This window comes from Centruroides vittatus, unplaced genomic scaffold (genome assembly GCF_030686945.1).
Source record: "Centruroides vittatus isolate TY-2023 unplaced genomic scaffold, ASM3068694v2 contig_799, whole genome shotgun sequence".
Classification (NCBI taxonomy): Eukaryota; Metazoa; Arthropoda; class Arachnida; order Scorpiones; family Buthidae; genus Centruroides; species Centruroides vittatus.
This window is the reverse complement of record NW_027122516.1, coordinates 2682353-2699626: the sequence shown is the minus strand read 5'-3', so window position 1 is coordinate 2699626 and position 17274 is coordinate 2682353. Positions and strand designations below refer to the sequence as shown.

At 33.2% G+C, this 17274-nt stretch overlaps 2 protein-coding genes across 2 annotated transcripts in view; both read right to left on the bottom strand.

The window, feature by feature from the left end:
* Positions 1-2525: 2525 nt before the first annotated feature.
* On the bottom strand, positions 2526-4565 carry LOC136981855 (iripin-2-like). Its single transcript, XM_067278238.1, has 2 exons — positions 4256-4565; positions 2526-3761 (listed from the first exon to the last, which is right to left on the bottom strand). Exons 1-2 carry the CDS (start codon positions 4274-4276, stop codon positions 2571-2573), a joined length of 1212 nt encoding a protein of 403 aa, XP_067134339.1. The 5' UTR covers positions 4277-4565; the 3' UTR covers positions 2526-2570.
* A 6699-nt stretch (positions 4566-11264) lies between these two features.
* LOC136981942 (KH homology domain-containing protein 4-like) overlaps positions 11265-17274 on the bottom strand; it is a 77768-nt gene continuing 71758 nt past the window's right edge. Inside the window, exon 16 of the mRNA XM_067278353.1 lies at positions 11265-11824. Within this exon, the coding sequence (XP_067134454.1) occupies positions 11691-11824 (134 nt within the window). The 3' untranslated portion in view covers positions 11265-11690. The remainder of the gene's footprint in view (positions 11825-17274) is intronic.

The window sequence follows — 17274 nt, the reverse complement described above, 5'->3', positions numbered from 1 at the left end:
CAACGATACATATAATCGCGTGAATAACGTCTTAAATTAATTTTCAGAATGTTTTATTCTCATTTTATTAATTGTATCATTTCTGTTTCTATTTTTTCTGTTTTTCAAAGCTAAATCGTATTCGTACTGATAAGATATTTACCTTATTTTTATTTTTATTTTTAATTATTTTGTCAGAACGAAAATGAAAAGTAAATTTAAAAATATGTATGTATAGTTGTATCATATATGAATACAATTACGTCTTTATTAAGTGTATAGTATTTGAACCACTATCGACATCCTCCCTCCCTGTTGTGTATAATTACGTAATACAAGCGACCCCTCTTAAACTGTACACGTAATTAACGAACGACCTTTGTTAAGGTACGAACCCGTGATCAAGTGTTAAGTCATTTTATCCACTGGCGAGCAAAATGTGGAAAGTAATTAAAGTGTTCCTATATTTATATGTCCTGTACTGATTAATTTAAAGATAAGCGATAGACAGAACATCCGAGGCAGTCGAGGCCTCAATCTACAGTTTTGGTGGACCCGGGTTCGAATCTACACAGTCAAAAATCCGCGAGAATTTTTCCAGGATATGTTGGGCTCCGTTCCTCATCACCTGGCCATTGTGGGCCTGACTGAATCGAACCTACGCTGTGTACAGAAGAAAGGCCTTTTTAGTGTCTACAGTGAGGAGATTCCAAATAATCATAATAAGTGAAATTTTCTAGCACAAAACTTCGTAAAATGAAATTTCGTTCTAGAAATATCAATCATTCTAAAAATACTATTGAATAATTTAAATCAGATAACGTGCAGATAAACAGGAAACAAATTTATTTATTTAAAATTTTATCTTGAGATGTACAAAATAAATTGTTAAACACATTATTACAAAAGAAATTTTAAAAAATAGGATTTTGATTATTTAGGCATAATTGAGTGAGATGTGTATTACATTGTTTATTGGCTTATTCCTGCACTGGGGGGTGCTCAAGGTACACCTGCACCCCTTTCTGGGATTTTTTCCGAATGAGGCCTGGTGTAAAGATTTTAGTGAGGCATTGCCTTACTAAAATGATACCATTCTCCATTCCCTGAAAATTTCAGGATCCACTGTACTGTACTTGTTAGCATTTATAACAATCTTCATAATAAGAAAATGTTTGAAGTATTGTACTGATCGTCAGCAAATGTTACACCTTAGAAATTGCACAGTTACAAACAAATGATTATAATCTCAAAAATAGATGCAAAGTTAATTTTCAAGACAAATTGCCAGATGACCTCACGTTTTGGCTTGTTGGATGGAAACTGTTACGCAACACATGGGTGATCTCTTCCTTTAACTACTCAGCCTCTGATGAGCCTGAGGCTGAATAAACAATGGCAACACTAGTCGCATGTTTGCGCCTCGCCAACTTGGAGTTTTCCGGTTTTATTTACGTTTTTAACACCCAATAGTGGACAGTTCCTATTTAAAGTCTTCCCGGGATTCATGCACCCCCTCGCAGATTGCTTGCGAGTTGCGTTACCATATACAAATTGTTAAATTATTCTTTCATCGTTTCGAGGGATCCGGGATCGAATTTGATCAGGATCTTCTTGATTTTCCATAAATATATCTGATGAGGCTGTTGTTTTTTAGTGTTTGCATATATTAAAATATTACGCTATTTCCTTATCTTATCATCACGTTTAATTAATATGGTAATTAGAGTTTTAGTGACTCGATATTTTTAATTTATTTAATTTATACACAACAAATGTGATAAGGAGACAGACCCAAGAACGTCGAGAGGGGGAGTTGGGAATCTTTACCTGGACCTGGCGAAAACTTAGTGGCCTCTAGCGGGTCCTTCCACTATAAAATTAATGTTATTTTTTACTAACAGAAAATAAAATATTTGACTGTCTTTTAATCATTCTATCATACTTCATTTCTTTAAAAAATGGCTAAAGGAGTCCCAGGCCTCATACCAGCTTAGTCTATTCTCGGTCTCTGCTCTTTATCTTCGAAACAATTGTTTAGCCAATGGACAAATATAGTTCATTATTGTCTTTTATATTGCAGAATAGGGTAGAAGTCATGAATTTTCTGTTGTTTGTTGATAATGAAATTTGGGGCCCTTGGGATTAGACGAAAAAGTGGGCACGCGCCCCAAATCCCCCAATGTACGGGGGTCCTGGACGAACGAATAGTTATTTTTAGAACGGACTTTCGCGTGCAGCCTAAATTTTGTTGTATCCAATATGAACGACTGGATGCTATTCGCGCTGTACAATCGTATAGGAGAGCATTCGGCAGTAGCGGATTATGTTCCTTTGAGGCCCTAGGCGCAATGTCATTATAAGGCTCTCTATGTAAAGGCGTATGTTTATATTTAAAAGACAATAAAGTCGTCAATTAATGAATTATGCCACTCATTGGGTAATCCGCCAATGATGTTCGGGAAAGGAAGTGAAAGAATGCCACGTGTTGCACTGCTGTATTCCATAAAACGAAACCAAACCAAACCAAATCGAAAATATATAATTTATTGATTTACATATGATCCAAATGCATAATTAATTTTGACAATTTACAATTGTTTTAACTGACCCACAAATAGATTCATTCCCGTTCTCGTATCGCGAATAACAAACAGGAAAGGACGATCACAATAGAATCTGCGATCTGTAACTACTTTTGCAATAAGTATCAGTCCCGTCGTTCCTGCTGCTACGCTTCCCTCTTCGTTGACATCGATGACAGCTTTGTGCATCACTTCACTGACATATAAATCTTTATCACCAGTAATTCCCGATAGATCAGCTCTACCAGTGAAGGAATTTTTCATACCGAGATTCTTCAAATGCTCGTTTAACGATAAGGATTCTTGCAATGTAAATTTTGGTAATGCCAACTCTAAGTAGGGTTGAGGTTTCATTTCGGAAATAATCTCTTCCAATTTTTCGGCGTTCAATTGTAAATTCTTCAAACTGTAATCGTTTGTTGGCAATACAATTATCATTTGTACGTCTTTTCCCTTGTAAGGAAGAGAAATTGCACGAAAGTTTTCAAAATTTACATTCATTACGCTCTTTATATTCGCGTGCATGAAGGGGACTTGGACGGGATTTACGCCATTGTTATAGAAGCTTCGATTGTACGTTTTCTTCGAATCGAATGCATTCTCCCACACACTCTTAAAGTAAATTGCATTCAGTAAAACGAGCTTGGTTTCGGGTTCGAGAGCTCGAAACAATTGCTTTATTTTCCCACCGGTTGCTTGCCTTATCCAATTGTTAACTTCCGTAACAGCGCGATTGTCTCCAGTTTCAAAAGACACCCTCCTTACGAGCGAATTAAAATCATTCTTAATTTTCTTCAGGAATTCATTCGAAATGGAATAATTCGATTGAAAGATCATGGCATTTGCCACATTTAGTTCGTATTCACTCTCATTACTCTGCAAGAAATGCAACAATCGTTTGAAACTTCTAGAAATATTATTTCTCTGTATTCCTGCCATATTGTAATTGAGAACACGTCGTATCTGTTCGTAAGTTTCGCTTTTTGCACCTTCGCTAAGCATGGCTAACGCCACGTAGATGCTGAATGGAGACATGAAAATGTTTTTATCAGATTCTAAACTTCCTAGTAACTTGAAAGAGAATTCATTGTTTGCCAATGCTATTTTTTTCAAAGAAGATCGGTCGAAGATCTCGTAACCTTTCGTAACAGTAAATGCACTGATGAATAATGCCAAGATTAAATTAGAAAAAGTAACCTGAAAAGAGAACAGTTATTATTCATCTAAATTTTTCATGCAATTTTTAAATTCTCTCGCGGTGTCACAAAATTTCAAAAGAATCATTTAATAATGCTAAGTTTTAACGTTATTTTTTTATATTCTAAAAAGGCTGTAGAGCTTGGACGTCACGTTTCGTTTATATAAAAGTACATATAAGGATTATAGAATGGAATAAGGAAAATAACGAAACACATGGGCGATCTGCCTCCCGGGATAACTTTCTATGGGAAACTAGCTTCTATTTAATTGTTAAACAGATGCCAGTTCCCGTAGAAAGTCCTCTCGTGAGGCATCCCCCTTGGCAGTGTCACGTTGCCTTATCCCATTAAACCAAACCAAACCATTTATAACGGAAGATATTGAAATTGACGAAACCACGAAATATAAAATAGAAAAATGGAAGGAAGACGAAAATTTAGATAAAACTGTATAAAAAAAAAAACATTACTATCAATACATAAAAATCATACCTGATTTTTCAGCCTCATCATTGTACTCTAAATGGTTCAGTGTAAATACTATAATCCGTTTCAAAATTGTGTTCGATTTCCAGCTTTTATTTATATCAGTTTTCCCGATTTTTGGATCACGTATTGTGTCTTTGACATCATTAACCGAGTTACTGCGATAACAAAAAACTCCACTGCATAATTATTCCGAAATTAAACAGTTTTATGAAAGTCTGGAAACATGGATGAACAAATAGGCTGTTGTTCGTTGACATTCTCTTTTGAATTTTGTTACACTTTGCATAAAAATATACTGGAATAACAAAAGTAAATTGTTTTTTTTTTTCGTGTTTAATAAAAGATTTAACAGATCACTTCCATTAACGATTTATAAATGTCATTTCATAAGATTATTAATGTATCTATTCATATTTTTTTTTTTCTAGTTTTATTCATATACGGCAATGCGACACGTAGATAATGTCACCCAGTAGGTCTTTTATGGAAAACTGACCCTATTTAGGTGTTACCAACGTCAAGAAAACACCACGTGGCCAGCCTGTTGCAAACTCACGACAAACTACCAATGTTCGATGGTTTTATCCACCCGGCCACGGGTTCATATTTGTGATTTTGTAGAACATGTTTTTAGTTTAAACCTAATTAAAATTTATTATTTTAACCGCTCGGTCGTGCCTTATTCCAGAAAAATACAATCCTTTTATCCAGCCGTATATAAACGCGCGAGAGAGGAAAGAATGCCTTCCGGGAGGACTTTTACGGGGAACTGGCCTCCTATTCAGTCGTCATCGGCAAGGAGAAAACCCGGAAAACTCCATGCAGCCAGCCTGTTCGATGCGAACCCACGACCGAACTTTCCAGTGTTTAGGGTCTGGTCACCACCGCTGCGAGCGGCAACGGAGACCACTCGGCCACTGGTGGGCCACCCGGCTGTTTTATTCTTATGATAAGGTTTAGAATGGCGAACATCTTGTTGAAACTGAAGATTATCATACAACATAACGAACTTTTGACCTATATTAGTTATGCTAATGAGAGTTGGGTTGTGAATTATGCATTGATAACATTACAGGACATTTTATCAATGACAATTTCTTTTAATTTATGTTGTCACTTTGTGAAACGAAATTTGCATATTTGGTTACGTAATTTTAGTTATTTCCTAACAGCAAAAGCAAAAACATCTAAATAACAGAAACTTCCGAAAGTTGTGGCATAAGAATACTGGATGCAGACTTGAATATAAGACTCAAATGTGAATAATGTGCACATTATAGACTATAAGTACAAGAAGTTTTAGATGAAGCAACGTCAGGATGATAATAAATCAGGATAACAAGCATCGTCACAAAAGGCTTTGAGCTTTAATTTGTGCCTTAATTAAAGTTCCTTCACTAATATTTCACAAAGGTGCTCTAATGTTCATGCAACGACTTTAAAAAGTCGCTGCACCTACAACAATTTGGATATTCACGACCACTAAATACCGGTCGTGGATGAGGCGCCTGGCCACGTGGAACTTTCTGGGTTTTCTTCACGTTTGTAACACTTAAATTAGGACCAGTTTCCCATAAAAGTCCTTCCAGGAGGCATTTCCCTTCAACAGATCGCCCACGTGTCGTGTTGCCGTAACCAAATAAACAAAACAAAACCAAAAAATTCGGGAAACACAAACCCTTATTCACAATATACAGCTCAAGAAGGTACAAACAGGATAATGCCTCCGTACACTACATTGCGCTAGGCTATTGTACATTCAGCCCGTACAATAGCCTGGCTTGTATATTCAAGAGAAAGTACACATAAATATTAACAAAGTTGAAATTATATTATTTCTTCCAAGTTGGTAAATGTAGTTTTTGAATATAAATGTTAATTAGACTTCTCTCTGTTATGGCGTTCGACGCGAGAATTCAAGTTGGATTTATCAGAGAACTCTCGCGAACAATACTGGCAATTAAATGGCTTTTCTCCGGTGTGAATCCTCCGACGACTTTCTAATGAGGACTTAAAAAAGAATTCTTTGTCACAATTTCCACAGAGAAATCTCTTCTTTGGGTTTTGACTGGAGAATCCTATGAAAAAAGATCGAACCAAAACATTGAATTTCAGTTTAAACTTTCAAAAGCAATCAATTATAATAAATACTGGCAAAAAATGCAGAAAAAGATGGCAATATCTTAAAAATAAATCCACATTTAATCTAAAATTAACACAATTCGAAAGAAAAACTCTGGTTTTTTTTAAAAAAAAAATCGGAAGAGAACGGTCTAAAACAATTTGTTTGTTTCCTTTGTCTTGCCAAAAATTGTTCACAAAGACATTCTTCGCAATAAATTTGCCAACAAAAACAGTCTTTCCGATTTTAGGTCTATTTTCCGGAAGCAAATATTCGCTCCGTTCTTGCAAACTTTTACTTCTTGTCCGAAATTCTTCGGGAGAAATGTCGGGCGCCTCGAAGACATTTCTTATAGAAAAAACGTGGAAATTAAACACGGAATAAGGACATTTTCAACTTAATCTTTCCCGCTGTTTAACAAAAAAATTGAGAAACTTGGAAATTGTTAAGACGTATAGATTTTAAATATACTTCTATTCTATTCGTCTCCTCTCTGGTTCATATGGAGGTTGTAGCCTTTTAAATATACTTATGAACTTCCATAATACTTAAGAGGAGAAATACACCGTGGGAAATTTGAATCGGGTGAAGTTATTAGTAATTTGATCGATGATCGGAAAAGATGATGTATTTCCAGGTTATAACGTTGTTGGGGTTCGAATGTCTTCCTCGTCTCAAAAGAAACTTTGGATCCAAAGACGCGGACTAAAAGTCAATTCGAACCTTTCAACCAGTCGGTCGACCAGCTACGGGAACCGAGGAAACATTTTCCTATTTAAAATCGAGTAAAATGTTCGTTAAATTCACGAAATCCATTTACATATTTAGTAGATTATCGAATAGAACATTTAAAATACTCTACGTAATTCGGGTGACACGGAATCTTTCCACGTGTGAAACGTTCGTCTCGTCTCGTAAATTCGATGTTCCTCGTCGGCATTTTCACACAAAATTTCTTCATTTCTGAATTACAAAAGTCTGCATTTATACCTTTTTTCTAATGCACAAACCTTCCATTCTTCTACCCTTCATTTGAATCGCGCCGTCGGTTATTTCGAACGTTATAAATTTCAAAAAACGAGTGGCTTCGCCCGATATTTAAAATAGAAAAGTCCTAAACGTCAACGTGGCTCGCTGCCGATACGTAACTTTTTACACTGTAAAAATGTTTCTTTTATAAAAATTAAATTATTAAATAATGGAAAAGCCAATTTTCACTCTAAACGATTTCCAAATTCCACATTCGAAACGCTTGAAAATTTAAAATGAAGCCGAACCTACCACATATAATGCATTAAGCGTTGTTTATTGAAATCGATTGGGTTACTCTTCATCGACAAAAAAATGGCTCTGAAAAGAGCCGTTTGATTGCTGGACTACGCGAATCTAGCAATTCCGTTTCCGGTTCTGGTCGAGAATTGCCGTTCTATCGACGCCCTATTCTCTTCTTTTTCTGGTCACCGGTTTTATATGGAGCCCCTATTCTCTTTCCGCTGCCAATTCCCCTTCTCCCTCTGTTTTTACTCCTCCCTGTGATTTTCGATTTGGATCTTCTTCTCTTGGCAATCGACGTTGTGCGCCATTGAGTTATCCTGCTTACTCCCGGTTTTCTCAGAACATTATCTCGTAGCTCTATATGGGCGTCAACAGAAATCCTTAAATGCCGAAGCAATGCTCGTTCGGAAGGAGTGAGTCTCTCCAATTCGGATGCCGGAATTTCTTCTAATGTAGAGGGGCTAAAAATAGATTTTTTCCTCCTTCGTTCCTCGATTATCGTCCGTGGCGACGTTCTTCTTCGCAGCACAGAAGCAGAATGACGCAATTCGACGTTTCGAACGACGTTCAAAGAATCCACCGTTCTACGGCAAATCGAATTTTTAAATTCAAATTTAAACGCCATTTAAAATTATTATATTAAAAACGTCGATAAAATGTTTTTTAAGTCTCTGAATCGTTTAAATTTTTTTAAAAACTTCAAAATAATTTTTAAGGTCTACACGTTTAAAGAACTCTGCAGAATGCTGTTCTTGTTCTTTATATTACTGTAATTCAAAATGGCGGAAACGTCAGAAATAATGATAAACACACAAAGTGTAAACTCTAAAATTCAGCTCGTAAATAACGAACTGAAAAGTTCTTTAAGAAACGAAATTTGGCACGGTAGCTTGTGTATAAAGGTCATTGATGCCGTTAATCTTTCATGGTTAAAGGTCGAGGGGTGGAAACAGGAGATAGAGGGTTGTCACGTGTCGTATCTCGACAGATGTCGGACTTAAGATGTTATTCGTTCTTAGCATTTACAAATATTAATGAAATTCACTACTACTATCGAAATTAAGCTTTTTGCTATTTTATATAAAAATTTTATGACAAAATTTCATAACAGATGGCACCACAGTCATTTTTATTTATTAATGTTTTGTTTTTTTAAATAAAACCTTATAACAACCGGAAAAATTACGCAACTCTTTAGAATTTAAATCTTTTCCGTGTGGTATGACGTCATACCACACGGGCTCTATTCTATCTCCATATCGTTATATGTTCTTTAAACTTTTGAACAATTATTTTATTTTTATCTTAATAATAGATGATCATTTAATAGATTTTTAAATGTATTTTCTACGTCCGTAGGCTACAAATTTGCTATTAATATTAATTAGATATTAAAAAATTTGGCATTACAGGTAAACTTTAGGCGCCATCTCTTATCTAAAATAATAAGTATTATAACTTGTTAAATAATTTAGAACACTTTCTATTTCGATTTTCTTTATCCCGTTGACGAGTTCGTCTGCACTTTTCATGCTAAATTCCGAATGATTGATTATTTCTTCTTCTCTGAAAAATTTTTAAAATACTTTGATTTGATACCATTATTTAGTATTTAGAACACGGGGCCTGAAAGCTAGGCTGTACAGTACTTGGGAACCATCAAGTGCCAGATGCTAACAGACAACTATACCATAACATTCATGATTTGAAAACTGCAATAGTAACCACGTGCAAGCGCATGGGAATACACTAATTATGTCAACGCCAAATCGACTTATTCGAACTAATGGAAAACACAAAATATTAGCGAGGTTGAGACCGAAGTTTTAAACGCGAAAACGTGTACGTCGGACGTTCGGCGCCGCTTTCCTGTAAGCCTAGAAGTTTGACAACGGCGTTTGGAATGTCGTGACTTTCCAAACACCATTGTCAAACTTCTAGGCTTACAGGAAAGCGGCGCCGAACGTCCGACGTACACGTTTTAGCGTTTAAAACTTCGGCCTCAACCTCGCTATTACTTTTTCACGTTTTCTTGTAATTTCCCAAGCCGGTCCCTAAGCATTTCCACAGTGAAATATGTTAGGCGGATTGCTATTTCTGAAAGTTCATCAAACAGCAGCTAAAATTTTAGTTACTTTCTATTTAAAAAATTTTATTTAGTAACAATGAATACATTCAAATTGCTCTATTTCATTCACAACTTTAAATGCACTAGTGGTCCCGAGCAATTTTGAAAATAGAGATGACACCTAATAGATCCCAGCGAGACGTGCAAATGCTTCCTCTGTTATGTATCCATAACATTATTCTTAATTATTTTCACTAATCGGTTTTCGAGAATCTGGGAGGAACAATTCGAGTCGAAGTGAAATCCTTTGCGACCAAAAATGAAGTCGTAACCCATAGTCTGAGATGTCCCGGTCTATAACTGAATCTAGACTAGAATTACATAAAATCACTGAACAAATCAAATGGACAGATTTGAATCATTACAGTAATTTCATACAAATGTGAAAGGGGAAAAATTATATTTCTCTATGAAATTATGTGGATTACATGAAAACAAATTTCAATTGTTAAAGAAATATAAAGAAAAGAAAAAAAAAATGCATATTGCTCCCCTGCAACTAAATACTTTAAATTAAAGAAAATGTTTATTAATCTTTCATTAAAACCACTTTACTTGTTGGACTTTACGTAGGAGGCTGATTTCACCAACCACCATTAAAATTTAAGATACCATAAACTTTAATGACTAAAGCATTTCGTGAAACTTGAAGAATATCTTGTTATCGTATTTTAATGAAGGTTGAAGAAATTGGCCAGCAATCTCTTAAACATGTACCCCAATTACCCAGATCAGTGTTTTTCAATCTTATTCTAATAGTGGCACCTCTACTTTTATCATCAATGTAGTTATTGTGCAGTTAGGACTTCTAGTAATACACACGGGTGTTACGGTTCTGCTCGGCACCATATTTCGTGGCACGGTGTCCACCGGTGGCCGAGTGGATAAAACCGCCAACCGACTATCAGCCACGTGGAGTTTGCCGGGTTTACTTTGTGTCCAACAACTAAATAAGGCTAGTTTTCCATAGAAAGTCCTGTGGAGAGGCTATCCTGACCAAATGTAATACAATGCAAAAGACAAGACTCCTTGACAGATGAAACACTTGGGTTGCATTGCCTTCTTCCACCAATCCATTTCACAGCATCCTTGAAGCATTGTCGCGGCATTCCAGTCGAAAACCACTGACCCAGGTAAGAGTTTTATACCCGATACACCTCATGTATATCTAGGTACCCAACATTCGGGACTACTTTTTATAGCAATTATTTATTGATTTCAATTTTTAGCAATTTTTTAAATTGTGTTACTTTTCACCTTCAGGATGATGATATCTTCATGTGTACAGTACATATAAGTGTAAGAAAGGATAAGACAGTCTTATTAGATATTATGAAATTATGTGCCTTAATTTAATTTTTTTATTTTAAGTAAATATATTACCTTTGTATACTTTATGTTGCTGTTCTTACCTTACAATAACTCTCCACAAAAGAAATATGTTAAAAGTATGAAAGCTTAAATGTTAAGATAACATCACACAAACATTAAAAATATAGATTTTTATTATCATTTAGGATGTTAAAATTAAAAGCTATTTTGTCGAATTCCTTCTGAGAGCATCTGATGAAATGGAAACAATTTACAATTTTAAGACAATTTTTTTTATTTTCTGTGTAAGAAATTTGACTGCGGGGAGATCGAAAAAGGAATTAATATCACTAGAAGGGGGATGGAAATTAATTTAATAAAACTGCCTCGTTACCTGTGGTCATTTTAATAAGAAGTAAATAACTTTTAATTGATTAGCATAATCGCTTAATGCTAAAAAGTGTCTTCCTGAGAAGTAAAATGTGTTTTATAGACTAAAAACAATTTTATGTCACTGAACAAGTATTTTAAATGTCTCTCTACAAAGGAAACAATTTATAGGAAGTTCTTTGAACCCATTTTAACATTTGTACATTATTTCTTTATACAGCATATTTGTTATTATGAGAGTTAAAATTTTTCCTCGACACTTTTGGCATGTCGTTCGATTTCCGTTTCATGGGAACGGGGCTCCCAATGGAGTTATTTTCGTCGTCGGAATCTTCAGAACCGTATGCTGAAAAGTAAATAGAATTAACTGAAATACGTAGGTAGTCATATGGTAAAAAGTTACGATTAGTTATTATTAATGGAAGAAAAAAATTAAATAATGAAATTGACACATCTAGAAATATAAATATGAGGTTTAAAAAAATTTCTTACGGTTACAATTAGGAAGAGAAATCTGTTATAATGTGCCAATCGGAAGCTTAATTTTATTCATTATCTTATTTATAAATTTAGGCTCACCTTTATTATCCAACCTGTTAATGATTTTATTTGATTTTAATGATCTTCTAAAAAATTTAAATTGTACTTCGTGTCTTCGAATTCTTGAATAAATTAAGCTTTAACATTTGCCAAATAATATAATTTGGCAATCATTAATAACTAATAACTCCAATAAACATTTTATTTCATACACCTAACTTGCAACTTAAAGTGCAACTTTCTAAACTATCTTCTTACAGATTACAAATTACATAATTATCAAGAAAAAAACATGATATATAAGTTATAGAAGCTGTATATTATTTTTTTAATCCTAATAATTTTCTAAATTTTAGATTATTTTATTTATAATATTGATGTAATAAGATACGCATATGCCACTCAAACATTACCGATGTACGCAAATTATCGTAAAACATCTGTACAAGTACAAATCTCTTAATAAACATAAAAGAACATAACATTCTATTACAATTCTTGCCTTTTTTCCTCTATTGTTGTTACTGTTCACATATTTTTTATTTTTTACTATCAAATATTAATACTAAATTATTTAAAACAAGCCTGGCCACTGTGTAAAATAACAGTGTCTTCCAATATATATACGGTGTGCAATTAGTGATGATAAATCCTTCTGCCTCTAAGTTTTCCTTATCCAGTCCCCCATCTACCTAACTCCATTCTAGAGATTAAGGAAGGACAGAAAGATGGATGCCAGTGGGAATTTACAGATGTACAATTTTTGAAAATTGCAGCCCAACAACATTACAATTTTATTCGCTTAATTTATTATTATAATAATCCTTTCGTGAAGATCACCGTAACAATAAATTAAGCGAATAAAGTTGTAATGTTGTCATTGAAAACCTTTGGATGTTTGAAGTGCTGTATTGAAATTCTCAAACTTATTCTTAATTACAGTATCCCTTCTGCACATAATTTTAGCTTATTATTTTGTTAAATACACACGAATACATTTTAAATATGAAGCCTACTCATTTGAGAAATTAGAATGTAAATTAAATGTAAATTAGGTAGTATCTATATTAATTTATAAAGCTTTCAGGATATGCCACAATTCCTAAATTCGATTTACAAGCTCTAGTAGGAATGGATTAAGTTTTTTTTTATATAGTATTTGTGAAGCAAATTTTAATAATTTTAACAAAATATTGAAGTTTCCATACCAACTAAATATGCAACATGTAAATGATATGACCTATATTTAGAGTTCGTAGTATTTACACGCTACATTGCATACTAACCTCTTTTTGAATGTTTTACAGATTATTATTTGTAATGTTTAAGGAAAGCTTAGCATATAATTGAAGATACAGTGCAAATTATTCTATAATAAATTTTATTTTTATTACAGAGTAATTTGAAAATGTGCAGAAAGTGACTTCTAATTTCATCTTGTTTTCTGGATTAATGGCAGTTAATCATTTGTTCTACTTTTAATAATTAATTATCACAGTCTTTGGGTATGTTTATTTATGTCTAAAACACTAAGTGTTTATAATTCTAATATATATACAGTAATTTTTTCAATATTTTAAATCCTAACCATTGATCAAAAAGTCATTGTTGGAAAATATATATAAATTAAAAATATACCACTGGGATCAATATAATTTCAATTAATAAATAAATTTAAAGATAATAAATAATTCTTGAAAAGCTTTATAAGTCTATCTTTGGAAAGAACCGACTTGAGAATAACGTCACACACGTTGTTGCTTCAATTACACCAATTGGCACATTCCCTAATGACATCAGCACTCTTCGCTTAATATGTCAGCCAATATGTGAATTGTATTTTATTTTCTCTCATTAGATGGCAGAACGACTTTTCCATTAATTGTGTTAATTTTTTATAGCAGGCATTAACTGTAAAGAATTGTGCATTTAATAATAACTATAGCAAACTTCCTCGTATCCAATACCAGAACGTGAAGCTTCCATAACACTGTTTATAACGGCAGTGACGTTTAACAGACGAGGAACCGAAAGTAACTTGCCGTGACTAAGCGATCGACTGATGCTCATTGGTTAATACCCAAGTAGATTCTTTCCACAGACAGACTGTAGTCATTACTGATTTTAAATTGATGAGATTTTATGTATTTATTTATAAAATAGATGTTTTAATTTTATATAAAAATCTTAAAATATATTTAAAATAAAATTAATCTTTAAAAATTAGATCCAATATTCATCATGGTAAGTTAGTTTAATTACATATGTTAAAAATGAGATTTAATATTGTCACTTATTTTAATTGATATACCATATATTTCATTATCAAAATTAACTAGTGCTGCAGTAAAGGTCTAGAAGAGCCACGTGCAACTCGCAAGCTGCAGTTTAGCTTTATATAAATGTAAATTGTATAAATATTACAGTAAATATATCTCTTTATCTATAGTATACCTTTTCAAGTAAGATACTTCTGTATTTATACAGAATTATTTTACACGAAAGGATCAAATTTCAAAACAAAAGTTTTTCTAAAGATTCAGATCATTTTTTAATTTTACTTCACTTAACAACTGTCATTAATTTTTACATTTATCTTATAAACAGATAGTAAGACAGTGGAAAGAATCCTTTAAGCAATGTGAACACATATAAATAATTGTAAATACAGCAGAGCATCGTTTATCTGAATCAATTGGGGACTGGGGTTGTTCAGATAACCAATTATGTACAAAAAAATATATTAACCTATCCGACGTTGAAATTTTTCTCTGTTGCGCGTCGCTTTGTGTTGAATTTTCGTCGATTTTAAGCCTAACGAAAATTTTTATAATAATAATCGAGGCTATTGTATCGTTAAAAATTATTCCTTTTTTTGTACAAACAAAATAAATATATTGAAAAATATAAAAACAAAAAAAAATTATACTTTAGAAGTTAATCTAGTATCAAAAACGTTCGATTCGGCACGACACAGTCTGACTGGAAAGCTTTCGGTTAAAACTTTGGTTACCAGCTTTCGGATAAACGATGCTCTACTGTACTATGTTAAAGACCAATGATTTATTATCTCAAAGGAAAAATACTTAGAATTTGATGCTGTCTATGCAATAAGATAAAGAGGAAGAAAAAGAAAATAGAAAAGGAGATTTCATAAATTTTATTGTAAATAAAAATGTAAATTTAAAACTAACGAGCAATTATTGTGACATCGTCTCAATTTTAGTAGTGTCTTGCCCCTGTGCATCATACTTTTCCTGTAAACAATGCCAATCATATATCTAACTCAGTGGTTCCCAACCTTTTCTAGGATGCGGAACACTTTTGTGAGCAATTTTCTTTAGCGGAACACTTACTTAAGTTAATATGAAATACATAAGCTTGTCGTCAGTTATTTTATTAGAATTAAGCAGTTATAATTCAAAATCTCTACTCATATTATTAACGCCAATTCTAAGACAGGAAAAAATATACCTAAATAACTTTAATGGAAAACTTGTGCCTGATGTTTTTTACATATTTCATTCAGTTTTTTTCATTGCCTTTATCTTATTCGAAACAGTAGTACACTCCATAAGTACGAGTCGTACATACATATTTAAGTTTGTGAAAATTTTATGATTTTAATTTTTTGATATTCGGCGGCTCGAATACGATTGTACACTTTCCGATTCGCGACTAAATCTGCGGAACACTTGGGAGATGCTTACGGAACACCAGTGTTCCGCGGAACACCAGTTGGGAACCACTGATCTAACTCCATTCAGGAAAAATTTTTGAATTGAAATAATGTGACGTCCAGTCCAAACTGGATGTTCTTATATGGTTAATCAGGGCCTCCTGCCCTTAAACTTTCTACAGCCAGTTTCAACTTTCATCTAACAAACGCCATTCTCAAGATTAAGGAAGGACAGATACACACACACACATGGATGCCAGTGAGAATTTATAGGTCTACAATTTTTGAAAATTACACCCCAGTTTAATATTACAAGCGGGCAAATAAAATTTATTATTATATGTTGAGTGTTATTTCAAGATAATAACCCAAAAACAATATTTCATAGTTATTGAAATATGCTAAATATAATCATTATTTTTTTTTCTTTTAATCAAAAGTGCAACAAGCAGAGAGTTACAACAATCTTACTTCTTACCAAGAACTACTGTTTATTAAATGTTTTCAACCTATTATCTATCACAGGCCATCTTCAAGTTTTTAAAGTCAATGATAAATTGTTAGAGAAATGACACAATGATTTATTATTGAATTTAAAAATCTGAAGATGCCTGATAATATCTGATTAAGACGTCTGTATGATAATAGGTTGAAAACATTTGTTTAATAAACAATTTTCTTCGCAAGCATTAGGTGGTGAAGTAAGACTGTTCTTTTTTTTTTTATCACTTACCTTACTAAACATTAAGACATGACTACTAAAATTGTATAAAGTTGTATCATTTTTAAATTACACTTTTTTTTAAAAAACTGTAGAAAATATATCGAAAGATAAACTATTTTTTGATATATTTCTGCATTTGGATGCATTGTATATTAGAAAATTATTGCAACGTAAGTACAGTGTAGGGCCATTAAGCCACAGTGACTGGGGTCCAAACTGCTTAAATGCAGCTTAGGTGGTTTGCGGATTAACTTTGTAGCATTGTAAGGTGTGGATCGGTTACGATGGCGGCCATCATAATGTTGACGCTCGGCGTGGATAAAACAGATTAGTACTGTATTTGAATTTCATTGTAAGTTATTTTATTGTTTATTGATAAATAAAAGACTAATCTTCTATAAATACCTCTTTGAAGTTATAAACCAGCATTTTAAATATTTAATCCACGATAGTGCATAGCACATCAATCATAGACACTCGAAATGCCTAAATGACCACTTTTGCGTGGCTTAAGCCAATTCGTGGATTACTGGCCCTACTCTGTATGACTAATGTGAATGCTATTATTTTTATTAAAAAAATATACTTTATACCTACTTCTCTATAGTAGGGAATTCAGATTGCCAGCTTTTTCTATCCAAATTTTTTAGTGGCACTAGGAATTGATGAATTCTCACAAAATTTTTGCCACAAATAGTCTATGTTGGGAATAAGGAGGCAAAGCCTACGCAAGGGACAAAGCCTCTCCAGTCTACAATAAAATATTGACTTTTTGTTTCAATAATTTTACATAGAAAACAGTTATAGTGATACCCTAGCCATTTGTAATAATATACCCATTGATGAATATAAT